The 22792-nt window shown below is 37.5% G+C and overlaps 1 protein-coding gene, 1 non-coding gene and 1 pseudogene across 2 annotated transcripts; 1 reads left to right on the forward strand and 2 right to left on the reverse strand.

Moving 5' to 3' along the window:
- Positions 1–9982: 9982 nt before the first annotated feature.
- LOC113359372 lies at positions 9983–14881 on the reverse strand (annotated as a pseudogene).
- TRNAS-GCU lies at positions 14485–14566 on the forward strand. The gene has a single exon. It is a non-coding gene; the product is annotated as a tRNA-Ser (tRNA).
- Positions 14882–15696: 815 nt separating the features above from the next.
- On the reverse strand, positions 15697–19784 carry LOC113356003 (hsp70-Hsp90 organizing protein 3-like). Its single transcript, XM_026598997.1, has 7 exons — positions 18756–19784; positions 17393–17681; positions 17090–17175; positions 16774–16997; positions 16586–16652; positions 16403–16462; positions 15697–16081 (listed from the first exon to the last, which is right to left on the reverse strand). Exons 1-7 carry the CDS (start codon positions 19665–19667, stop codon positions 15968–15970), a joined length of 1752 nt encoding a protein of 583 aa, XP_026454782.1. The 5' UTR covers positions 19668–19784; the 3' UTR covers positions 15697–15967.
- Positions 19785–22792: the final 3008 nt, after the last annotated feature.

The raw sequence follows: 22792 nt of genomic DNA on the forward strand, positions 1-22792 counted from the left end.
GACTAGAAATCAAGACTCATAGTTTTGATCACTAACATTGACAAACATGCTTGATATAGCAACGCATGCGAGGTCGACCGATCTATGCTCTAACAGGTTCTCCTTGCCATCCTCTTCTCCCTCGGACCTTTCCTCATCATTGTCCTCCAGAAGAAACTCATCATCAGAGTTGTTAGGAATAACAACCCGGACCCTTCAACTTCTGAGCATCGTTATCAGCCTCTTTGCTAAAGACCGGAAGCAACTGATCATGGCGCGGGACATCCTTAACATCGAAAGCATCACCAGCAAGAAAACAATTATTTTTAAAACAATAGCAACCAATAGTGACAGAAGACCGATCCATATGAATTTTCGTACTGATCTAGACCGATTCCGATTATCTTTGTTACCCTATTTACTTTCTTTTTTTATGAAAAACCAATTGAGAAATGGTGTGATTTGTATATTCTAACATCACTACTGATTGTAGAGTTTTATGTGGTTTGGATGAGATAATTTCAATCTAAACCAACCCATTTAAACTTGTTCTGCTACTGTTGTTGTAACTTCTAAACCATAAAAATCAACATAGAATGGTTAGATATCTTCATGGAATTAAAGTTTGTAATTGTTATATTAGGAGGTGATTGTAATTGTTTTTCACTTGAATTTACTAAAACTAAAAATTTTATTCTCTCTGAAACGAGTCAACCTTAGAAACGGGAAGTTATTATTAATATAACTTAGGATTTTTGGAAGGAAAAAAAATCAGGCATGGTTACAAAGAGAAAAGCTTTGTTTCAGATAACCTAGAAAAGAGGGGTGAAGGTCTTGGTAGTGGTCAAAATTGTTTATATGAGTCTAGATCTCAGTTTTTAAGTTTTTTAGAGAGTCGTGTTCAAGCTTATTATAGATTGCAAAGCTTTTGTTTTGTTTCTTGAATCTTTGTTTGGATATAACTATATAAGGAGAGTTTTGCGTCAAGACCCAGAAGACTTTCGAAGAAGTTATAGGATGTACCCTGATATTTTTCTAAAACTATGTTGTATCATTAGAGAAACTATATCATTATGTGATACAAGATGTGTTTCTATTGAAGAAATGTTTGGTACATTTTTACTCGTTGTTGGCCAAAGTTCACGATATTGCACAATACGTGACACATTTGGTCGCTCTCGGTGGACAGTTAGTAAAAACTTCAACAGGATGTTGCGAGCTTTAAATTCTATAGCTCCGAGGATGATGGTTAAGCCAACAAGTGCAACTCCATTTAAAATTCGTGAGAGTACACGATTTTATCCTTACTTTAAGGATTGCATTGGAGCTATGGACGGTACACATATCCCAACAATGGTAGAGAAAAGAAATGCAGCCGTTTATCGGAATCGACATGGAATTGCATCTCAAAATGTGTTAGCGGTTTGCAACTTCGACTTGGAGTTCATATACGTGCTCAGTGGATGGGAAGGGTCTGCTCATGATTCGAAAATACTTAACGACGCAATGACAAAAAGAAATGGACTGAAAATACCGCAAGGTAATTTTACTTTTATCTAATGTGAAGTTTTGAGTATTTTGGTTAAGTTATATTCGGGTTCTACTTGACGAAGTTTTCTTTTTTTGTTTTATTCAGGTAAATATTACTTGGGGGATGGTGGGTTTCCAAACCGACGATATTGTTTAACACCATTTCGTGGCCAACGTTATCATTTGAAAGAATTTTCTGGTACGGGTAATCATGCGAAAAAGGCTGAAGAATTATTTAACATGCGTCATGCTTCTTTGAGGAATGTAGTTGAAAGATTGTTCGGTGTTGTGAAGTCTCTTTTCTTGATCTTTAAGTCTCAACCTCCATTTCCGTATCAGGTGCAAGCGGAGATAATGACAGCTTGTGCAGGCCTACACAACTTCTTACGTTAAGAATGACGTTCAGATGAGTTTCCGGTCGAGGAAGAGGAAGATATCCATCCATCAACGCTTGTAAATGACGATGAAATTTTGACACAACAAACTCAAGAACAACAACGTCAAGAAGCTAATGCATGGAGAAAGAGTATAGCGGATGATATGTGAGAAAATGTTCGTGAACAAAGGGAGTTAGAATTGTATGGAGACCGTTAAATTGAAGGGAGAAAAAATTATCTCGTTGCACCAAATAACATACTATTGATACAGAGATATGATCATTTTCATTTATTTTTTTCTTTTGATTAAAGATCAATGTTATTTGAAAATAAGGGTTTATTGTTTCTTAAAAGAGAATGAGTTAGGAGTTAACTCTCTCAAACTCCCCCAAACTCCCTCTAATAAACTCTCTCAAACTCCCTACACTCCCCCAAACTCCCTGAACTCAAAAACACAAAACTCTCTCAAACTCCCTACACTCTCTCAAACTCTCTCAAAATCCCTGAGATTTAAAATACACTCAACTCCCCCGAAATCACTCAAGGAATAACCCCCTGTGAAAATAATCATGTTAAGAATTGACTTAGCAGTAGACTGGATTCCCGTCGAATTTCCTTCGTGGAAGATGAAGATGGAGAGAGTCGCGAGTTCGACTATCACCTGTTCTTGGAAAAGTGTTATTGACTTAAGAGTGTGAGCTAATATATTGCGGTGGATTTGCACGCTAGTTAATTTTTCGTTTATGTATAATGACGCTTGTCTTCATTTACCAGTAACTAATAATAATAATGCAGGCCTTTGTTGATGTTTATTTTAATTTTATACTCCCTCCGTTTTTTTTAGTAGGCTGATTTTGATTTTAGAGAAAATTAAGGAAATTAAGAGAACCAATCATTGAAAGTGTTCCTCATGACACTTGTCAATAAAAGAAGTGAAGTGAAATGGTCTCCATGACACTTGTCAACAAAAGAAGTAAAGTGAAATGATCCATAGACACTTGTCATCAAAAGAAGTTAAGAGAAAAGTGGTCCCAGAAAACTAAATTAACATTTGACTTTCCCAATTAGGAAACCAGCCTATTTTTTTCAAAAATTTATTTATAGAAACCAGCCTATTATTTAAGAACAGAGGGAATAATTCTCTTTTTGTTTACCAAATAATTGTATTAATCTCCAAAATTTTAGTTGTAAATTATATCAATCAACCATGAATGCACCGCTGAAAGTATATTCAAAAATATGGATAGTTCAAATTCATTATTGTTGCTTACCTCTTCATCATCACTGCTTTCTTCTTCTGTATCAAAGGCTTCATCTTCACTATCAGTAGATAAATTCAAATCAGACATGTTCACCTAAAAAGATGATAAAAGCACTTTTTTTTATTAGAATCATCATTATTTCAAAAGCATAAAAGTATATGTATATAGAAAATAAGCATATAGAATATAAAGTTCATAAATTCAATCATAATAACCATAAAGATGTCAACCCATAAAAATTAGTAGAAATCAATCCATAACAATAAGTTCTCAACTAGGAGAAAAGAAAAATTAAATACTAATAGTTATGAAGAAAAACGATCAAATGTTATAACTCTAAAAGCCCATTAAACCTAATAGAAACTTGCAAAGATGACAGGTTTATGCTTTTAACTTTGAACCAATCCACAACTTTCTCTCTTCAGGAGTAAAACGTATGAATAAGTTCTTCTTGTGATTGTTGTCCAGCATTTCAATTACTTTCAGCTTATCTTCCAAAGAAATTTCATTCATGCCATAAACAAGATCCCATACTTGGTTATCTTTCTTATCCTTATCAATTCTGCGCATTTCTTTTTCAATTTTGCGGTCTTCTTTCTCTTTCGCAATAAGAGCATGCATTGAATCAATAGAAGAAGCAATCGATGAACTGTTAGCAATCAATTTCTCTAGATAATCAGACTGCCCAGTAGGATTAGTTGATGTAGAAGAGTCACCAATGTCACACCTTGGTCTTTTCTTTGGTGTCGTTTTTCTGACAGGAATTTTCTTTGTGTTCATATCTTGAGTTTCATCTTTATCTTGTTCATCACTTTCCTCTAAGCCATATCCCACGTATGATATGTTAAAAGCATTATCATATTGCTCTCGTTGAGTATAATCAACATCGAAGTAATCATCTTGTTCATCTTCCTTATCACAGGTTCTAGTACTTGTACCCTCATGGGTAAGATCAACTGTAACTTTTTCAGAATCACATTTATTCCCAAAAACAATAAGCAAGTCACCATAGTCTTTACCATTATCTTCCCTTAAGTTAGTTTGGTTTGGATGGCTCTGTTAACATACAAAAAATAAATAAAGGATAAAGCATGAATTAGAACTCTGCACAAAATAGAAGAAAAAAATATCAAATTTAGTTTTCAGTAAGTAACACACACATACCTCAAAGTAATTGTTCCACATCTCGTCGGATCCAGTAATCATCTTGTTAGCATCATCCCAACCGAATCCAGAAGTACAAGATTTAAACAAATCCTGGTATTGACCAAATCTAGTCTTCAGCCATCTATGTTTCCATTTACAGTTCTCAAAAGATTTGTCACAACCACATGCTTGGTTAAGTTTTGTAAGTATCTCCTCTTCCACTATTCTCTTAGTAAAACATCCACTAGTGTCTTTCTTCTTCTCAAGTGTAGCTTCTACCAACAGTTCCAATAATTTCTCAGTCTCTCGAGTTGTCCATTGTTTGTAATTCGTAGTCACTTCCGTTTCCGGTTCCGTATTCTTATTCTTCCTAACATTCTTTTTTTTCTTGTTTTTTTCAGCAGGTTGGCTGGATTTTTCCATTCTATGGTGTGACATGTTAGCTACATTAGTACTTAGACTAATACTAGAACTTAACAAAGCAAGGATAGTAATAACACCAAACAGTCTAATGTAAACATGATAAAAAAAAATGTGATACTAGATTACACAGTACTAACACGCAGAGCTACTTAGCCAAATTGTTAATCAAAGAAAATCCCTTAGCAACTCCTTGCAACAAAAGCACCGTATGAATTGGCTAAAACACGCCAATACGGAATGAAGTACGCCACTGTATTGAACTTTGGCATATATAATAGAATAGATGTATGTGTCTAAATAAGAGGACTTAACAAGTGATAGTGATTCTCAATGACACCCATGCAAAGTAGCAAGCCAATTAATGCATGATGACATAACAAATTATGAAGATAGCTGTAAAGGAATCCTGTTTCACCGAAACACAGTTTCAGATTGTCCAATCTTTGCAGTACCAATACTTACCTGATCCTCTTGAAATTTTTACAGTACACTTACACCTCAATATTCCACAACACACTCAAAAATCATAGCATTCCAACGGTTCATTAAAAAGATACATTACTCAAAACCCGACTACTTTCAATACGTGCATACAGAATTCAGTTCCGGATTTCTCACACTTTGGCGTACCTAAAGTGATCAGAACTTCATGAAATTTCTACATCAGGAAACCTTCATATATACAAACATCATTCTAAAATTTCAGCTTTTTCCGATAAGCGGAGAATGAGATAAATAGGAATCAGTCCCCTATTCGGGATTTAAACTCAGCAGACCATAGTCATATATTGTGCAATCTTTGCAGTAGAAAACGTGACCTGATCCGCGTGAAAATTTTACTGTACTTCTATAACAAGGTAAACTACGACATACTCAAATTTCATCATATTCCAACGGTTGAGTTTAAAGATATCATTATAACAAAAGCACCGAATGAATCGGCTAAAACACGCCAATACGGAATGAAGTACGGCACTGTATTGAACTTTGGCATATAGAATAGAAGAGAAGTATGTGTATAAATAAGATGACTTAACAAGTTATAGCGATTCTCAATGACACCCATGCAAAGTAGCAAGCCAATTAATGCATGATGACATAACAAATTATGAAGATAGCTGTAAAGGAATTCTGTTTCACCGAAACACAGTTTCAGATTGTCCAATCTTTGCAGTACTAATACTTACCTGATCCTATTTAAATTTTTATGGTATACTTACAACTCAATATTCCACAACACACTCAAAAATCATAGCATTCCAACGGTTCATTAAAAAGATACATTACTCAGAACCCGACTACTTTCAATACGTGCATACAGAATTCAGTTCCGGATTTCTCACACTTTGGTGTACGTAAAGTGATCAGAACTTAATGAAATTTCTACAGTAGGTAACCTTCATATATACAAATATCATACTAAAAAATTTCAGCTTTGTCAGATAAGCGGAGAATGAGATAAATAGGAATCAGTCCCCTATTCGGGATTTAAACTCAGCAGACCGTAGTCATATATTTTGCAAGCTTTGCAGTAGCAAGAGTGACCTGATCCGCGTGAAAATTTTACTGTATTTCTATAACAAGGTAACCTACGACATACTCAAATTTCATCATATTCCAACGGTTGAGTTTAAAGATATCATTATAACAAAAGCACCGAATGAATCGGCTAAAACACGCCAATACGGAATGAAGTACGGCACTGTATTGAACTTTGGCATATAGAATAGAAGAGAAGTATGTGTATAAATAAGATGACTTAACAAGTGATAGTGATTCTCAATGACACCCATGCAAAGTAGCAAGCCAATTAATGCATGATGACATAACAAATTATGAAGATAGCTGTAAAGGAATTCTGTTTCACCGAAACACAGTTTCAGATTGTCCAATCTTTGCAGTACTAATACTTACCTGATCCTCTTTAAATTTTTATGGTATACTTACAACTCAATATTCCACAACACACTTAAAAATCATAGCATTCCAACGGTTCATTAAAAAGATACATTACTCAGAACCCGACTACTTTCAATACGTGCATACAGAATTCAGTTCCGGATTTCTCACACTTTGGTGTACGTAAAGTGATCAGAACTTAATGAAATTTCTACAGTAGGTAACCTTCATATATACAAATATCATACTAAAAAATTTCAGCTTTGTCCGATAAGCGGAGAATGAGATAAATAGGAATCAGTCCCCTATTCGGGATTTAAACTCAGCAGACCGTAGTCATATATTGTGCAAGATTTGCAGTAGCAAGCGTGACCTGATCCGCGTTAAAATTTTACTGTACTTCTATAACAAGGTAACCTACGACATACTCAAATTTCATCATATTCCAACGGTTGAATTTAAATATATCATTATAATCAAATCATGCAATTTCTTACCAAGATCTTTTGAACCACAAATTAGGGTTTTGACAGAGAGAGAGTACCCACAAAAAAAAACTATACACACAATCAAAATAAACAATCATGGAGATCAAAGATATGAAAAACAATCAAAATAGTACACAAATCAAACTATTATAAACAATCATGGAGATCAAAGAAGAAAAAAAACATACTTGGAAAAAAACGTTTCCTCTTCTTTCTCCTATGGTTTTCTACGCACCAAACTCCTTCCCAAATCTCTACTCTTTTGAGAGATTTGTTGTGAGACCAAAATACACTAAAAACTCCTTCGAACTCCCCAAAGCAACCAACTCCCTAGTATTGTGGGGTTTTATGACTAACAGGGAGTTCAAGAGCTTTTTTTAAACTCCCAAGCGACTAACATGTGTTTTCTAGAGAGTTTAGGAGACTCCTCTAAACTCCCCCACGACTAACGGAGATTTAAAGAGACTCCCTCAAACTCCCTCAAGACTAACAGGAGAAAACCTAAATACATTAAAATCTCTCGAACTCTCCCACGACTAACCCCCTGTCAATTACAGTTATTTGAATAAATTCAATTTACAATTTTTTGATGAGATTGATTAATGAAAATTAAGAAAAGTGAAAACTACAGCCACACCCATTTTCCAGATTTTGGACACTGTGAAACCCATGTCCAAAAAAATTCAGGCGCGCACCCATTTTCTAAGAAAAATATCTCCCAAACCCATAATTTCTGAAATTATGTTTGGGTCTTTCTTCTTCTTCTTCTCCGATCCATAACTACATAAACCAAAACTCTCTTATACGATCTTCTTTCTCTCTGCTTTTGTCTCAGTTCTTCTTTGTGAAAATCTGTTGATTAAAATCAACAAAGCAACGATGGGATTACTTTTTTAGAACAAACTATACCCTTCTTCAATTTCTATTCTCGGAGGAAGAAGAAATCTAATACTTGGGTAATTATTTCACTCTTTATTGTTCTCTATATCTTATGGTTTTGCTACTACAATGATTTTGAATGATTTCTGATCTCCCATGTATCACATGGTTAACACTATCTAGTTCTCCATAATCACTAGTTGATTTTATGAAATGAATTAGGGATACGACACAGAGAGTGTATTTTAGTTGGGGAAAAATTTGATAAACTAAGAAATTAGGAAACCATATCTAGTAAAAGGGACTGTTAGTAATTGGTAGTGAGACTGACTGACTGGATATCCAGAAGCCTCTTTGATCTTTTGGTAAATATTCGTAGTTTTTTTTCTCTTTCGTTTTGGTTGTGCACTGCAACTGTTTGTGAATTCGTTTAAGAGAAGACAAATGGCATTTGATTTCTTCACATAGTCATGGAAGTAGTATATGGAGTTCCACATCTGCAACTTGGTCTTGTTGTTTATGTTTGCTCTTGCACTAAAATATAAGAAATATATATTTGAACCATTGCTCTGCCTCTTTTTGATCTGTTAACATACTATGTAATCTACCAAGTTTAGTTCGTTTGTAGTGATTTTATTTTGTTAGTGTTATTATGTTACAATCGACTACGTGATCTATTTTCCGTAGTATCTGGAGTTGGAAACAAGGGAAATGCGGAAGTTGATGGTTGGTTGTTGCAAAGTTTGCATATCTGGAAGTTGACTTGGGAAAGTGCTCGAGTCAGAAAGCTACTAAGCTATGCCAAGTGGTGGTTGTTGTTAACAAGTTTGAAGATGAGGCTTATAATGGGGTTGGACATACAATTGTTTAATTTTACTCCAAATGCAGTCGAGAAATTTGGTGCCTTTTGAAAACCTGTTGTAGCAATGCTTAAAGCTGCATTTCGTCCAGAGTAAAGTTATGGAAATTATACACTTACGGCATGTGGACTTAAAACAATCTTACAATTATTAATGATATTTGTATGTAATTATCTTTGTCACTACCTAATTGATGACAATTATATACCTACGGCATGTGGATAAGTACTAAAATACTTATGAGTTTGAGAAGTTGGTGTTGTTGGTTGGAAAGCTACAAATATGTATTAGTGTTGGTGTTTTTCATAATGGTTGAATAATCTGTTATGTAGCTATGAAAACGGTTGCATAACCTGTTATGCATCTGCAATTAAACCTGCATAACAGGTTATGCAGGTTTTCTGGACTGCATAACATGTTATGCATTCGTGAAAATGGATGCATAACCTGTTATGCATCTACAAAATTTGTTGCATAACTTGTTATGCAGTCCAGAAAACCTGCATAACCTGTTATGCGTCCGAAAATATGGCTACATAATGCATTATGCATCGAGAAAATAGATGCATAACCTGATATGCATTCGTAAATATGGATGCATATTGCATTATGCATCAATTTTTTATATGTACGGCTAAAATCAACCAAAACAATGGTTACATAACTTGTTATAGATGCATAACTTGTTATGCAGTCGAAAAAATGGTTGCATAATTCGTTATGCGTCTGCAGAATGTGTTATGCATCGTTTTTGGTGACTGCATAATGGTTAAGTATCAAGTTATCAAAAAATTTCCCTAAAATGAGGATCACCTCCGATTTTTTCGTTAAAAACAAAAATTTGATATTCTTGTTTGTACTCGTTGCGTAGCTCTTTTAAAAAGATTTCCAACGATATAAAATTTGTAAAATTCTAAGGCGCGGATTTTTAGACATGTTACGTCCAAGTTGCGCTGCCAATTATACCCCTGAAAAAGATAGTATGCATAACGAGTTATGCCTGAAAAGATAGTATGCATAACCAGTTATGTATTGATTCATATAATTATGGGTGTCACGGTATACAAAATTAATTATGGGCCTGACAACCAGAATATTATTTTTTTTGGATCTCCCACTAATTTCCCCTTAAGAAAACGCTACCTAACTGGATGAGCCTTGAAGTAGGCTAATAAACCCACAAGGGGTGCATTTAATAAGTAGTGGGCTCTGAATTAACGAATTGAGCTCTTGAATCGACATATATCATTCATATCAGGCCCACCGATAACGGCTCCTATTAATGGATTCCGATTTGATTCGTCTGTTGTGTAGTAAGGAGTTCATCACTGCAAGCTACGATTCGGATGTTGATCAATGGATGGTAATGATGATCCTCTATGGTGTATCCTTTGTGGATACTTTTGACCATACCCAACCATATATGACATTTTCATTGGATTGCTTCCCAGAATGTAATCAACCTGTAAGATTTTATATGGTTAAGTACAGTTCATAAGAAAAATTGCACGGTAAAAATAACTTTGAACCTTTTTTTTTTCTGAGAAATACACCATGGAAAAAAAGAAGCAGAAAATTACGAACTTTTTCTTTTTTTGATTGGTTGAAATAACTCTGAACTAAATAGTTACTTGTTGACATCTTTTAGCATCCGATTACACAATTTACCTTAGATTGTGCAGATTGGAACTTTGATCCTATAATGATAGAAAATGGTGCTTGTGTACATGGGCCTAGCCCGCATAGACCATGACCCAGAACTCTGAACTAAAATGGATTTTGTGATTTTGTCCATAGAAGGGTGAGTTCTTTTGGTAATGTGCAAAATGATGGCCATGGCCCATGGACATAGTCACATAGACCAGTAACACAATCGAAGAATGATTTTTTAGGGATCATGGATTTTTTAAGGGACCATGATTTTATTAGGCCACCTTCTCTATAGTGATAAGGGGTGTCCTAAAACGTTGAAATGACTAACCTACCCTTAACCTAATTTAATTTAAAACCAACCTAATAACCACCTATATATATATATATATATAACCACCACCTCCTCCCACCACCACCGCCCACCACCGCCGATTACCACCACCACCACCTCCGATTATCACCACCGATTACCCACCACCACCACCGCCGATTACCACCACCACCGCCACCTCCGATTATCACCACCACCAACCACCGATTACCACCACCACCTCCTCCCACCACCACCACCGCCGCCTATTTAAGAAATGTAACAACATCAATGCAATCACAATTAATTTCGGTTACATAATAATTTTATCGAGTATAAAAGACGCCAGCCGCAACCTGATTCTGCTATGGGACCACTCCGGAGGTATTTTCCAACAAACTCTTCGCTTTAATTTGCTTTTGATTGCTTCAATCGAATAGAAATCATCAAAATAGGGTTTTAATAGGAGTTACAGAGCCATGTTCGATTAGGTCGATTTTTTTCCAAAAAACCCTAGTTTACTAACCGAACTTCTTGAAAATGAAGAACACGAAGAACAGTTCGATTCTATTGGATTTAAAACTAAGTCACCGAACTCTCTGTTCGGTTGTTTCACAAAAAAAATAAAACTACAAAGTAACTGAACTCCACCCTTAGAACCGAAAAAAAACAAATCCAGTCTAACCGAACTGTGTTGTTGTGGCCACTATGTTGAGTTCCAAAATAACCGAACTTAGCCAATAGAGTTCGGTTTGTTCGCAAAAGCTTTTAAAACTACAAAGTAACCGAACTTAGCCAATAGACGCTGGAACTTCACATTTTTTTTGTTTGTTAAGTTCGGTAACTTCACAATTTTATCGTAGAAACCGAACTCAGAGTTCGGTTGGTTAGCTGTTAGGTTCAAGTTTGCGAAAGAACCGAACTTTGTAAACTTATATACTCTTATATTACGTAAAGTTCAGTTAGATCAAAAGTGCATGCAGTTTGGGAACCAACCGAACTTTGTACACCAAAGTTCGGTTAGTTGAGAACCAACCGAACATAACGCTGTAACTCATAGAAATTATTAGAGAGTTCGGTAACCTGCGTGTTTGGAACAAGTAACCGGACTACACTTTAAGATGAGTTCGGTTACTTGTTCATCTCACGGGGCAACCGAACTACAGCTTCACATGAGTTCGGTTACTTGTTCTTCATATAAAGTAACCGAACTGTTCAAAATCCAGTTCAAATCCGGATCATTTTGAAGATTAACAAATATTCTAGGAGAGGATGGAGATGGAGATGAAGAATCAGATGAGTTTTCATCATTTGAATGCTCAAACTTAGTGAATTGGAAAAAAAAAATTATTTTCCATGTTTTTCTCCTTCATCTTCTCTAACTCTACTCTCTCAATAATTCTACTCAACTAATAATAAACCCATCTTTCAATTTAATCTCACTAATTGTTTTTAACTAAATGATTCACTAATCATAACTTAAAATTAATTAAGAGGGTAGATTAGGTATTAAATAAATAACTAGATATGGGGTGACCTAGAATTACTTCTAATGTCTTTACCCAAAATAAAACCATGGTCCCCAAAAAAAAACATGGTCCCCAAAAAATCGTTCCAATCAAATGGGACCTAAAACAAATAGCTTGGTTTTTCTGATTTTCAGTTGTTCATGTTTTGCTTTTACAACTACACTCTCAATTTACTTTATAAAACATCGTTAAGGTAATTCAAGTAATGGCGTGTAATATTTGTTTCGCGTCGGCCTTGTTGTAATGGTCGTTTACAACAAGCCCCTTGCCCCTTCACGAGAACAAGTTACTAAGACGGGACGGAATTGAGGGACTACTAGTCAATTTCAAATCCTTTTTTTAGATGGTTTGACGGGGTCCCAAGTTAATACCTGGTTCCTAGCGAGCTCAATAAGCCTGGAAGAAGTGGCAGAAACATTATTTCCACAATGGATGATATCACTTCCATGTTTCAAGTAGCGAGCATAGATTAGGAATAAAAATGAAAGAGCTGTTGAATGTTGCATATTGCTCCCTCCTGGTTTGAATAGTAGCCCACCTGATACATATGTGCACAAACATTAGTTTACAGTTTATACAAGTTTGGCGTTGGCCCGCCGGTGTTTCAGGCGTAGCGACGATACAAACCTGGTGAGTACTCGACACTTCTGGATGGTGATTCTGGTAAAATAGAACACACAAACTTGTTCGCATTGGATCGAAACGGATCAACGTAGTACTCTTCACCCTTCATGAGCATCTACAAATATTTAGCAAAAAATGTTTAGGTTGAGATTAAGCGTAATCAGAATATTGCTGATGAATTAGCTAATTATGTATATACCTTAGAAAAGAATATGTTAATTCCAGCAAACTTGGCATCCCATCCAAATTCAGCAAAAATACCGCCACCACTATATAAACCATTGGGTTCTCTTACTCCAAATTTACCATATCCACCACTTTTATGCGAACCTGCAGAACCGGGTTCTGCTTCTCGAAACTTTGAAAAAGGAGAACATGGTGTTTTGTTAAGACCCAATTCTGATGTTCCAGATGTTGAAAATGGAGAATTGGATTTGTTCACACGGGATTCTGATATTCTTCCCAAGTAATGGTTATTGGTCATCACATAATTCCAGTAAAATCGCTTGCCCGAAGCGCGATGCAACCATGCTGCTGCCCATATCAATTCATCCTGCAAAGTGTGCCCGGCGCAAATAAAAAACTCAAAAACGGTGTATGGGCGTTTGAAGCACTGAAATGTGTGTTAAGCTTACCTGGTAACCACTATAGTCGCAATAGAAAGGGCAAACCCATTCTTTGAGGCTATCACTATATGATCCACGGTGTTTATCTGCAAACTCAAATACCTGTATTATCACCCGAACAAATAAAACATTGATCAACTTGTCTACGGAATTTATTTAAACAATATATATTGATCTTAAAAATAAAAATATGTTAATTCATATGTACCATGATAGCTCTTTTCAGAAGCTTAGCCGAATAAACAGGATCAATGTTCTTGTAAACAATTGAAGTTGCAGCCATTGCAGCAGCCATCTCTGCTGCAACTTCAGACCCTGGAAGGTCTTTTCTGATGGTGTACGTTGTTCTAGGCGTATCCATGTCCTCGGGCCTCTCCCAACATTTATGATCTTCATACGGATCACCAACTTGAACATGAATCAAATTCGCGTTAGTAGTACACTTTAGTAAGTAGTCTGATCCCCATCGAACTGCTTCCAACGCATATTTCAGCTCTGTACCCATCAACTTGCTGAATTCTATCACACTCCATGCCAACATTGTCGTTGAAAATGCCATGGGAAAGTTAAACTTCACATTGTCTCCTGCATCGTAGTAACCTCCAACCAAATTCACCTGCATAAATTTCATCCATCTTTAGCCATGTATGGAAATCCAATGACCAAAATTGTTTCTAATTCACCATGATTTATATGGGCTGGTACCAGCTCTAGTAAGGGTTGATACCGGCCCATAAAAAGATCCTTGTGATCCTGATCATTATCAGCCCCTAGTAGAGCTGGTATCAGCCCATATAAATCAAGCTAATTCACACGCTATAAATTCTCGTGGCGGTTGATCATCTCTACCGACTGTATAAGGTTGATGATTGTTTCTGCTTAAGATATGTCAACAAAGTGACGCTTTGGCCGAGTGGTTAAGGCGTGTGCCTGCTAAGTACATGGGGTCTCCCCGCGAGAGTTCGAATCTCTCAGGCGTCGCACTTTTTTTAAAATTTTGCTTTAATTTTCAAAATGAAAAATGGGCTATGATAAAACTCCATAATCCATATAGAAGATTTACATGGTGAAAGAGAAATTTTGCAATCAACTAGCCCCATAAAGAAAAGAAAGAAATACTTACACCGACATCATCTCCGTCATGAAGAGCAGAATCCTTTCTCCATTTTAATCTCTGTGAAGATGGTAGTTTCCCTGATCTTTGTCCTTCAAAAAACAATATACTTTTCTTTAAAGAATCACCATAATTATGTTTTATATTATAACCATCAGGACTTCCTTGAGCACAAACATTTGTCATCGTTGCCATGGCGATAACCAATAACAGCAACTTGTTTGATGAAATTGATTCACCCATATCTCTCCCTCCCCCTCTCTCTGAAAACTTGATGGATGTATTTATGATTGAAGTAGTACGAGTAAAATGAAGGGTTTATGAAAAAGGAAAAAAAAAATTATAGTAGACGACTCTTGTAACTTTCGAACCAAAATATGATTAGGAAAAAGTTGATTGCATGATAGTAGTAATTGAGGCTAAATTTTCTCTCTAATCGTCAAACTGGGTTCACGTCACGTACCCTAGAAATATGGCGCATAACTGCGTTAATACTTCACTTAAATTTGGATACATGCAATGGATTTTAAAGGGGCAACGTTTCCTTGTCAAACAAAAGCAGTACAGATTTGCAAGGAGTAATCTCTAAATAAGCTATCCGAGTTGGAGCTTGATCAAAGGCTTTAGTTGAAATTAGTGAGAAAGACGTAAAGTTTTTCGTCGATTCGACTCTTATATGTACTTGAGCGTTCCAAAAGATGAAAGATTTTGTGATGATAACGGCATGATTTCGCGGTCCTTGTATTATTTGTTTGGGTACAAAAATCCACCATTGTTCCTCTTGTCACCCTTGTATAATGTTTACATGGAAAATCATTAGATGCCCGTCACATTCACATTTTGGAGTGTGCGCCAAAATGGGTTCCTAGCCAAGCCAAATTTGGCGTTGGAGGAGAGTGCACAAAACATCAATCTTACGGGAACCCAGGTCTAGTGAAAGACTCGCCCACACTTTCCGGAATTGTAAGGCAACCAACAGTTCCACAAATCTAGATGCTGAGCAGAAGAAAGTTCAAGTTGAGATATGATAAAACTAACAACAAATTAAAATTCGCAACCAAAGAAGGGAGCAAAGAAAGACATTAAATCAAAATCAAATCAGGACTCCACTCCCCAGGTATTACCAATGGATATTACAGTAATTGCTAGGAAGAAGAAGAGAAAAAAAGCACACAAATCTGAAACCCTACATGTCCAATTTAAAGTAAATTCACTATCATTTCTACTTCTGTGATCTTCGTCGCCACCCCTTTTCCATTTCTGTCCACTTACTTGATCTGAACGATCCCTGCACTGACCAGCTTCTGGATCTTTTCCATGACCTCAGGGCTCTTCAGATGACTTTGTGCAGCATTAGGGTTCTCTTGGAAGTCACTCAGCACCTGTCATACACAGACAACAAGCTCCTATGTCAATAAATAAAAAAAAAAAAAAAAAAAAAAAAAAAAAAAAAACATTGTAAAGCGTGTCTCAGAGAATACAAGGAGCCACTTTTCGTCTCACTTTGACAAAGACCAACATCTACTCTGATTTACTTTAGCATCTACTAAGTGACCACTTTGAAACAAGCATTCAAAGTGATGTATCCAGATGCCTAAAAAAAAATTCAACAGACTATCTATACAAGTCCCTTAAGATCATCTAGCAGATGATGAGAAACTTAAGTTCAGTCAAGTTAGATGAATTGCTGACGGTTCACATACCTGTCTCATGACTGGATCAGATAGAATGTTCTGGATCTCTGGATCCTGCATAGCCTTGGCCTGCACAATAAAAATAACACAATTGTTATCTAAACTGATAGCTGGAAGTACTTGCGAGTAATCTCTTTTCTAGAGATGACTAATATATTACAAAAAGAAGGTAGAAAGAACAGATCTTCTCACCTGTCTCTCCTTCAAATCATCAGCACTGATATCACCGCGGTTCGTTTTGTTAATTTGTGCCACACATCTGCAGTAACATTCCAAGACATCAACTTAAGAATGCAACTTATATATGATAATTAAGAAGTGCAATTTGGTATTTCAATATTCAAAAATAAAAATCATATCTGCAGGATCAAGTATTCTACCTTCTTACACCATCCATCAATTCCTGGTTATTTTGGTCATGTTTTAGTCCTTCTTGGTATGTCTCTAGTGCTTTGTCATATTCCTTCATGAAGAACTGGATTGCTCCTTTCCTGGTGTAACCCTTGGGGAATGTTGGATCAAGTTCAATGCACTTTTCCGCATCCTTCAGACCCTCGGGTAGGGCTCCTAGCTTGGTGTAACATGCTGCTCTGTTGCTATATACCTGTGTTAGAACAGAACAAATGTCACAAGCTGAATCAATACGCACTTCAGAAATCCTTCCAGAAAACTAAGATCGATAGACAATAATAATACCTTTGGGTCTTTGGGATTCCTTCTCAAGGCTTCTGTATAGTGACTTACAGCCTCGGGGTACTTTTGCTGCTTGAAAAAGTCATTACCTGCAGACCAACACATAAATGAGATTCGACTGACAGAGTGTAGCCATAAATGCGGAAAGAACAGAGAACTGAGCATCTGTGAGGAACAGATATTAGGATCATCGATTAAATATAAACAATCCAGTTTGCTCAAGTCTACATAGCAGTTCATCTTAACAAGTGCCGCAGAACTGATATTACAACCAATTACAACCAAATAGAGAGGGAAACAGCATACCTTTTTCACGCTCTTCATCAGCTAACTTAGGGTCAAAATATTCTTGCTGCTCCAAATCCTTCTTGGCTTTCTCGGCCTCATTAAGCTTTTTCAGTGTATCAGGATTGCGATGCTCAGTAAGAGCTTTCTGGAAAGCCTCAATTGCTGGAGCATAGTCCTGTGAGGTTTTTGCCATCTTCACAAAAGCAGCCCCCTTCCTAGTCAACGCCCTTGCAATCATCTTATAGTCAGAGCGGAGTTCCCTTCCTCTCTCAACAGCTCTGTCACAATCCTTGATGCATTCTTCATACTGCGGAAAAAAAAGGTTTTCATATTGTTACTCAACTAGAAGAAACAAACAAAGCAGAACATATGCACCATTAAGTGCAGAACATATGAACCACAAAAATCACGGAGGACATTTTCTTTATCAGACAGACATCTCAGCAGAAGCACAAGCATAAACACACAATTGCAGCCAAAAAAATATAAATAAAAAATATAGTAGTAGCCTACACAACTTACAAATTTGCATTCTGGAGTGTCGATCTCTTAACAAGAATGTTCAGTGTACTAATACGATCCAACATTGCCACTAAAAAGTGGTTAACTAGCAAATCAACTGTTCAACCGTGATATTCACAAATCAGTAACAAAACAACAATGTGGCTAGCTAGACTGACTCTAATATCAGAAGATACAGTCCAGCGATGTTAAGAATCCCAAATGAAAATAAGAATCCCAAGTGAAAATAATTTTCAGCAACAAAACAACAATGTGGCTAACTAGACTGACTCTAGTATCATCAGGTGCAGTCCCAGATAACTACTCCTAATAGGAAACCAATTAGTGATGATAAGAATCCCAAAAGCAAATTAAACCCAAATGAAAAGAATATTTCATACATACACACACTTCCCATTGTAGTGATTCGCTCTTATACAACCCCCCTGTCCTCTACATCTTTCATGGTGTTTGATCTAAAGCATAATTTGTAATGATTCGCTCTTATACAACCCCCCTGTCCTCTACATCTTTCATGGTTGTTTGATCTAACACAACACAGCATCTATAGCGCAGAAGAATTTTGTTATACTGTTCTATGAGTTTCTAAACCCCATTACCAAATTCCTCACCATCTCAACTAAGTCATATATCCACTGAACAGTTAACCTGATCATTACTCCCTACCCTCAAACCATACTCGATGAGTTTTCCAGTACATATAACACTCCCAACAAAAGGCATTTAACATCACCTACATTAGACCCTAAAACATACACACTATCAAGGTACCATTAGAATTAGCTAACCCTAGCAAACAAAATAATAAACAACTCTAACAAAATTAAGGGACAATTCAAGAAATAAGAAATCATCATACCTTGCCCATCTCCAAGTACACAGCAGCTCTATTGGTAATAAAAGAAATATCTTCATCATTAAGCTCCATAGCTCTTGTGTAATGCTCAACAGCAGTCTCAAAATCTTTCTTCTTATAAGCAGCAGTACCGAGTTCCTTCTCTTTCAAGGACTCTTTTTTCTTCTCCATAGCTTCTTTCTCCTCATCAGGAATATCCATGGACTCCGGCTCAGGCTCCTTCTGTTTTGGTTTTGGAGGCGGCGGCTGCTTCCTCTCAGGCAGAATCTTGGACTCGGACTCAGCAGCCTTAAATCCCATATCACCATCCTTCTCCATCATCTCATCAGGGTTAGCCGTTCTCATATTAATATTCAACAAAACCCCAAGAACAGCCATCATTCTTTGATCATTCATATACAAATTCACCATATCAGGATTCTTCTGAATATTCTGTATCATCTGAACAAAATCAGGCTGTTGCAAATACATCCTCGTTGATGGATCAGCCATCAACTTAGCCCATAAATCAGGTCTATCAAAAATCTTACCAAACGGATTCGAACTCGATCTCGATTTAGACGTAGCAGAAGCTTGTGCATCAGATAAACCAGATTTCAAACCTTCATTGTTTGGATCAATTTCTAAACCTTTCTTATAAGCTGAAATAGCTTCATCAAAATTACCCAAACCAATTTGAGCAGCACCTAATCTGCTATACCCTTTACTCCAATCTGGTTTAATTTCAACAGTTTTCTCAGCATCTGTTAAAGCTTCGGCGTATTGATGAAGCGATGCGTATGCTGCTGATCTGTTTGAGTATAAGACATGATTTGTTGGTGCTAATTCGATTGCTTGTGTGAAACACTTGATTGCTTCTGTGAAATTGCCGCTTGAGAAAGCGGCGTTTCCTTTCGCTTTCGCTTCTTCCGCCATGGACGGAGGTGGTGGTGGTGGCGCTGTGAAAGAAGAAAGAGGTGGTTTGAAGAGAGGAGACGATGGGTTTTTCAGAGTTTTTGTGGAGGTGTTAATGTGGTTTTTTTTTTAGGTTATAAAGAGTGAGGAGACGGTTCTAGGAGGAGTATAATTATTTTAGGGAAGGAGGTGGGGGGTTCTGGAATGTTCTTTCGAGGGTCGTGAATTTTCCTTTCTCGTTTGACGGAGTAGGAAATCTTGGTCTTTCCTGGTGTGCCAGTGTAGGTTGTAATTGTACAAAAAATTATCATATTTATGTGTTATAACCGTACTGGTCCATGACGTTCAGTTCAGGATCCGCAACGGATTCATCGCTTCACATGTACAGAAATGTGGAGGGAAAAAACAGTAGATGTGTAGCAGTTTATATAAGTGTGTAAGCACGCCAGGGACTGTATTTGCCGTGTGGATACCAGTAGGTGAATAATGTGAGTCTGGCTTGCTGTAAATTTTCTAAGGCCAAAATTGTGATCAGCCATTTTGTTTGGCTGTATTTTCAATACAGCTAAGCTAGAACCAATAAAAAGAACTCATTACACGAGGTCACATGTTTTAGCTTGAGCGCTATAATACAGAAACTGAGTTGTCGCCAAAATAAAATTTTAATCCAAATTTTTATTCAGTTTTGTATTTTAACAAATATTTGTTAGGATTAAAAAATACTTAAAAGAGAAACTGGAGACATAAGTAAAAGAGTTAAATGAGAAATACTATTGGGAACTGTTTGAGGGTGAAAACGATTTCTGCTGATTTCGGTAATTTCGAATGTGTGGGTGAGAAACGAGTTTAAACCCTAACCAATGTACTGCAAGGGAGTACTTTAGATTCGAGAGATCAATCTGTACAAATCCGGCCTAAACCAAGAAATGGCTGTTCCAGACTTGCTTCGGTCACAAAGTGAAGGAGAATGGGTTGGTTTTGGTGAGGGAAGCGAAGAAAGTGTCGAGACCAGGTTGATTCCGGAAGAGTAGTTGTTTCATGACTTGTATCAGAAAATGGGAAGCTCACATATGAAAAGCTAGCGAATGTTTCTGAGTGTTGTATTGCTCCTCACTGAACTTGTTGTTCGGTGGAAATAGGTAAGACCTATTTATACAAGTCGAAGTGAAACGTACTCTGGTCTCATTAAGGAATGGAAAAAATGGGTGAGTAAATGGGAGGAGGTGGTAACTGTTAACGCATGGAATTGATGTTCCATAAAAGAGAGTGTTTCACCATTACTCCCTGTATTTACTAACCGCCTCATCCTTATGACACTTCCTTATGACGGGCGTAGTGTACGCCGCATGATGTAAACCGCCAAACCAATACCCAAAGAGGATCCCCCAGTTTGTGATATGTGTTGATGTCTCGAATGTTTTTGTGGAAAACATGTAGCATATTGTTGTCGCCTGGCAAGTCGATCTTGGGAGACTTGCTGGCTTGGTGACCTTCGACGGTCGAGATTTTGCATCTTAAGAGGTAGTCGTTGATCGTCGCACGCTTTCGTTTTTGGTAGCCACATAGGGAAGGACAGCATGGTGGCGCAGCAAGGTTGGCATTCCATTGGCATGGCATGCCTTGGCGCGGTTTAGCGTGGCCAAACTAGGGTTTTTGGTCAAAGGTTACCATGCGTTGTCTGGTAACCTTGGACGGCTAGGATTTGCTCATGGGATTGAAGGGCGACCGTTGATTGTAGCACGCCTTCGTTTTCGTAGCCGCATGGGGAAGGCCAGCATGGTGGCGCGGCAAGGTTGGCATGGCATGCCTTGGCGCGGTTTGGCATGGCCAAACTAGGGTTTTGGGTCAAAGGTTACAATGCGTTGTCTGGTAACCTTGGACAGCTAGGATTTGCTCCTGGGATTGAAGGGCGACCGTTGATTGTCGCACGCCTTCGTTTTGGTAGCCCCATAGAGAAGGCCAGCATGGTGGCTCGGTGGTAGGTCCGGAAGAGGGTATAAAAATGATGCGATGGAAACGGGCCTACAGTAATACCGCAAGTGCACGGTCGTCAGTTGTAGCTCGTGCAAGTACGGGTCGATCCACAGAGATCGGGTGTGTTTCGGAAGTGTTTTAGCTAATTGGGTTCCTAGATTTGCTTTGGGCTTAGAAGCCCTTTGGAAGTGTTGGGCTTAATGTACTATTGGGTTTGAATGCCCTTTGAATGGATTGGGCTTAGTGGGTTTGTTAAACATAAAATGAACTGAGCTTGGGCTCAGTTATCTTTAAAGTGCAAATGGGCTGTGGTTCTAGAAACTGGTCTGAGCTTTGGGCTCAACAGTTCAACTAGGAGTTGGGCTTAACAGTTCACTTGCAAGTTGGGCTTAGTAGTGAACTAGGCTTTTGCCTTAACTGGGCCTTAGTGAACTAGACCTTGGTTTTGGTCTTACAGTTAAGAATCTGGGCCTTTGGGCTTCACTGAGTTGAACTTGGGCTCAAGAATGAAGTGAGCTTTGGAGCAAAGCAAGCAGCAGCTATGCAACAACCACAGAAGAGAAGTCAGTATTGCAACAGCAGCACAAGGCAAGGAGTGGCAGGCAGTAGCAGTGCAAGAAAGACAGTGGCAGGAAGCAATGCAGCAGTGCTGCAGGGCAACAGAGGAAGAGCTGCACAGAAGAAGCAGCTGCAGTAGAAGAAATGCAGTAGCAGCTGCAACTTGGCAGCAACATCTGCAGAAAGGCAGCAGTGCAGTAACAACAGAGCTGCAGCAACAGCTGCAGCTGCTTAAGCAGTGAACAAAAAGCAAGCAGGAGTGCAAGTAGAATGTACAAGCAATGGAAAGACTAAACAGCAACAACAGAACACAAAGGCAAAACAAAATGACACAAAGGATGAACCAAGGCCTAAGGCCAAGGGCAGTGATGTGAAGAAAATAGCAAATGAAAGAAAGAAAACAGTGAACAATGGAATGATTCTAAACATGAAAAAGAGCAAAACAAATCAGTGAAGACAAGAAGATGAATTCAACTGATCATGCCAATTCTTCCTTACAGCAGGTAAAGGTAAGGTTCAAGCCTGCCTTTTACCTAAGGTGTTTCACCAATGGATAGTTGAATCACAACTGATGTGTCAATCCTAAGCACTAAATGTCTGACTAAAGCACAATT

This window comes from Papaver somniferum, chromosome 3, assembly GCF_003573695.1.
Source record: "Papaver somniferum cultivar HN1 chromosome 3, ASM357369v1, whole genome shotgun sequence".
NCBI classification, from domain to species: Eukaryota; Viridiplantae; Streptophyta; class Magnoliopsida; order Ranunculales; family Papaveraceae; genus Papaver; species Papaver somniferum.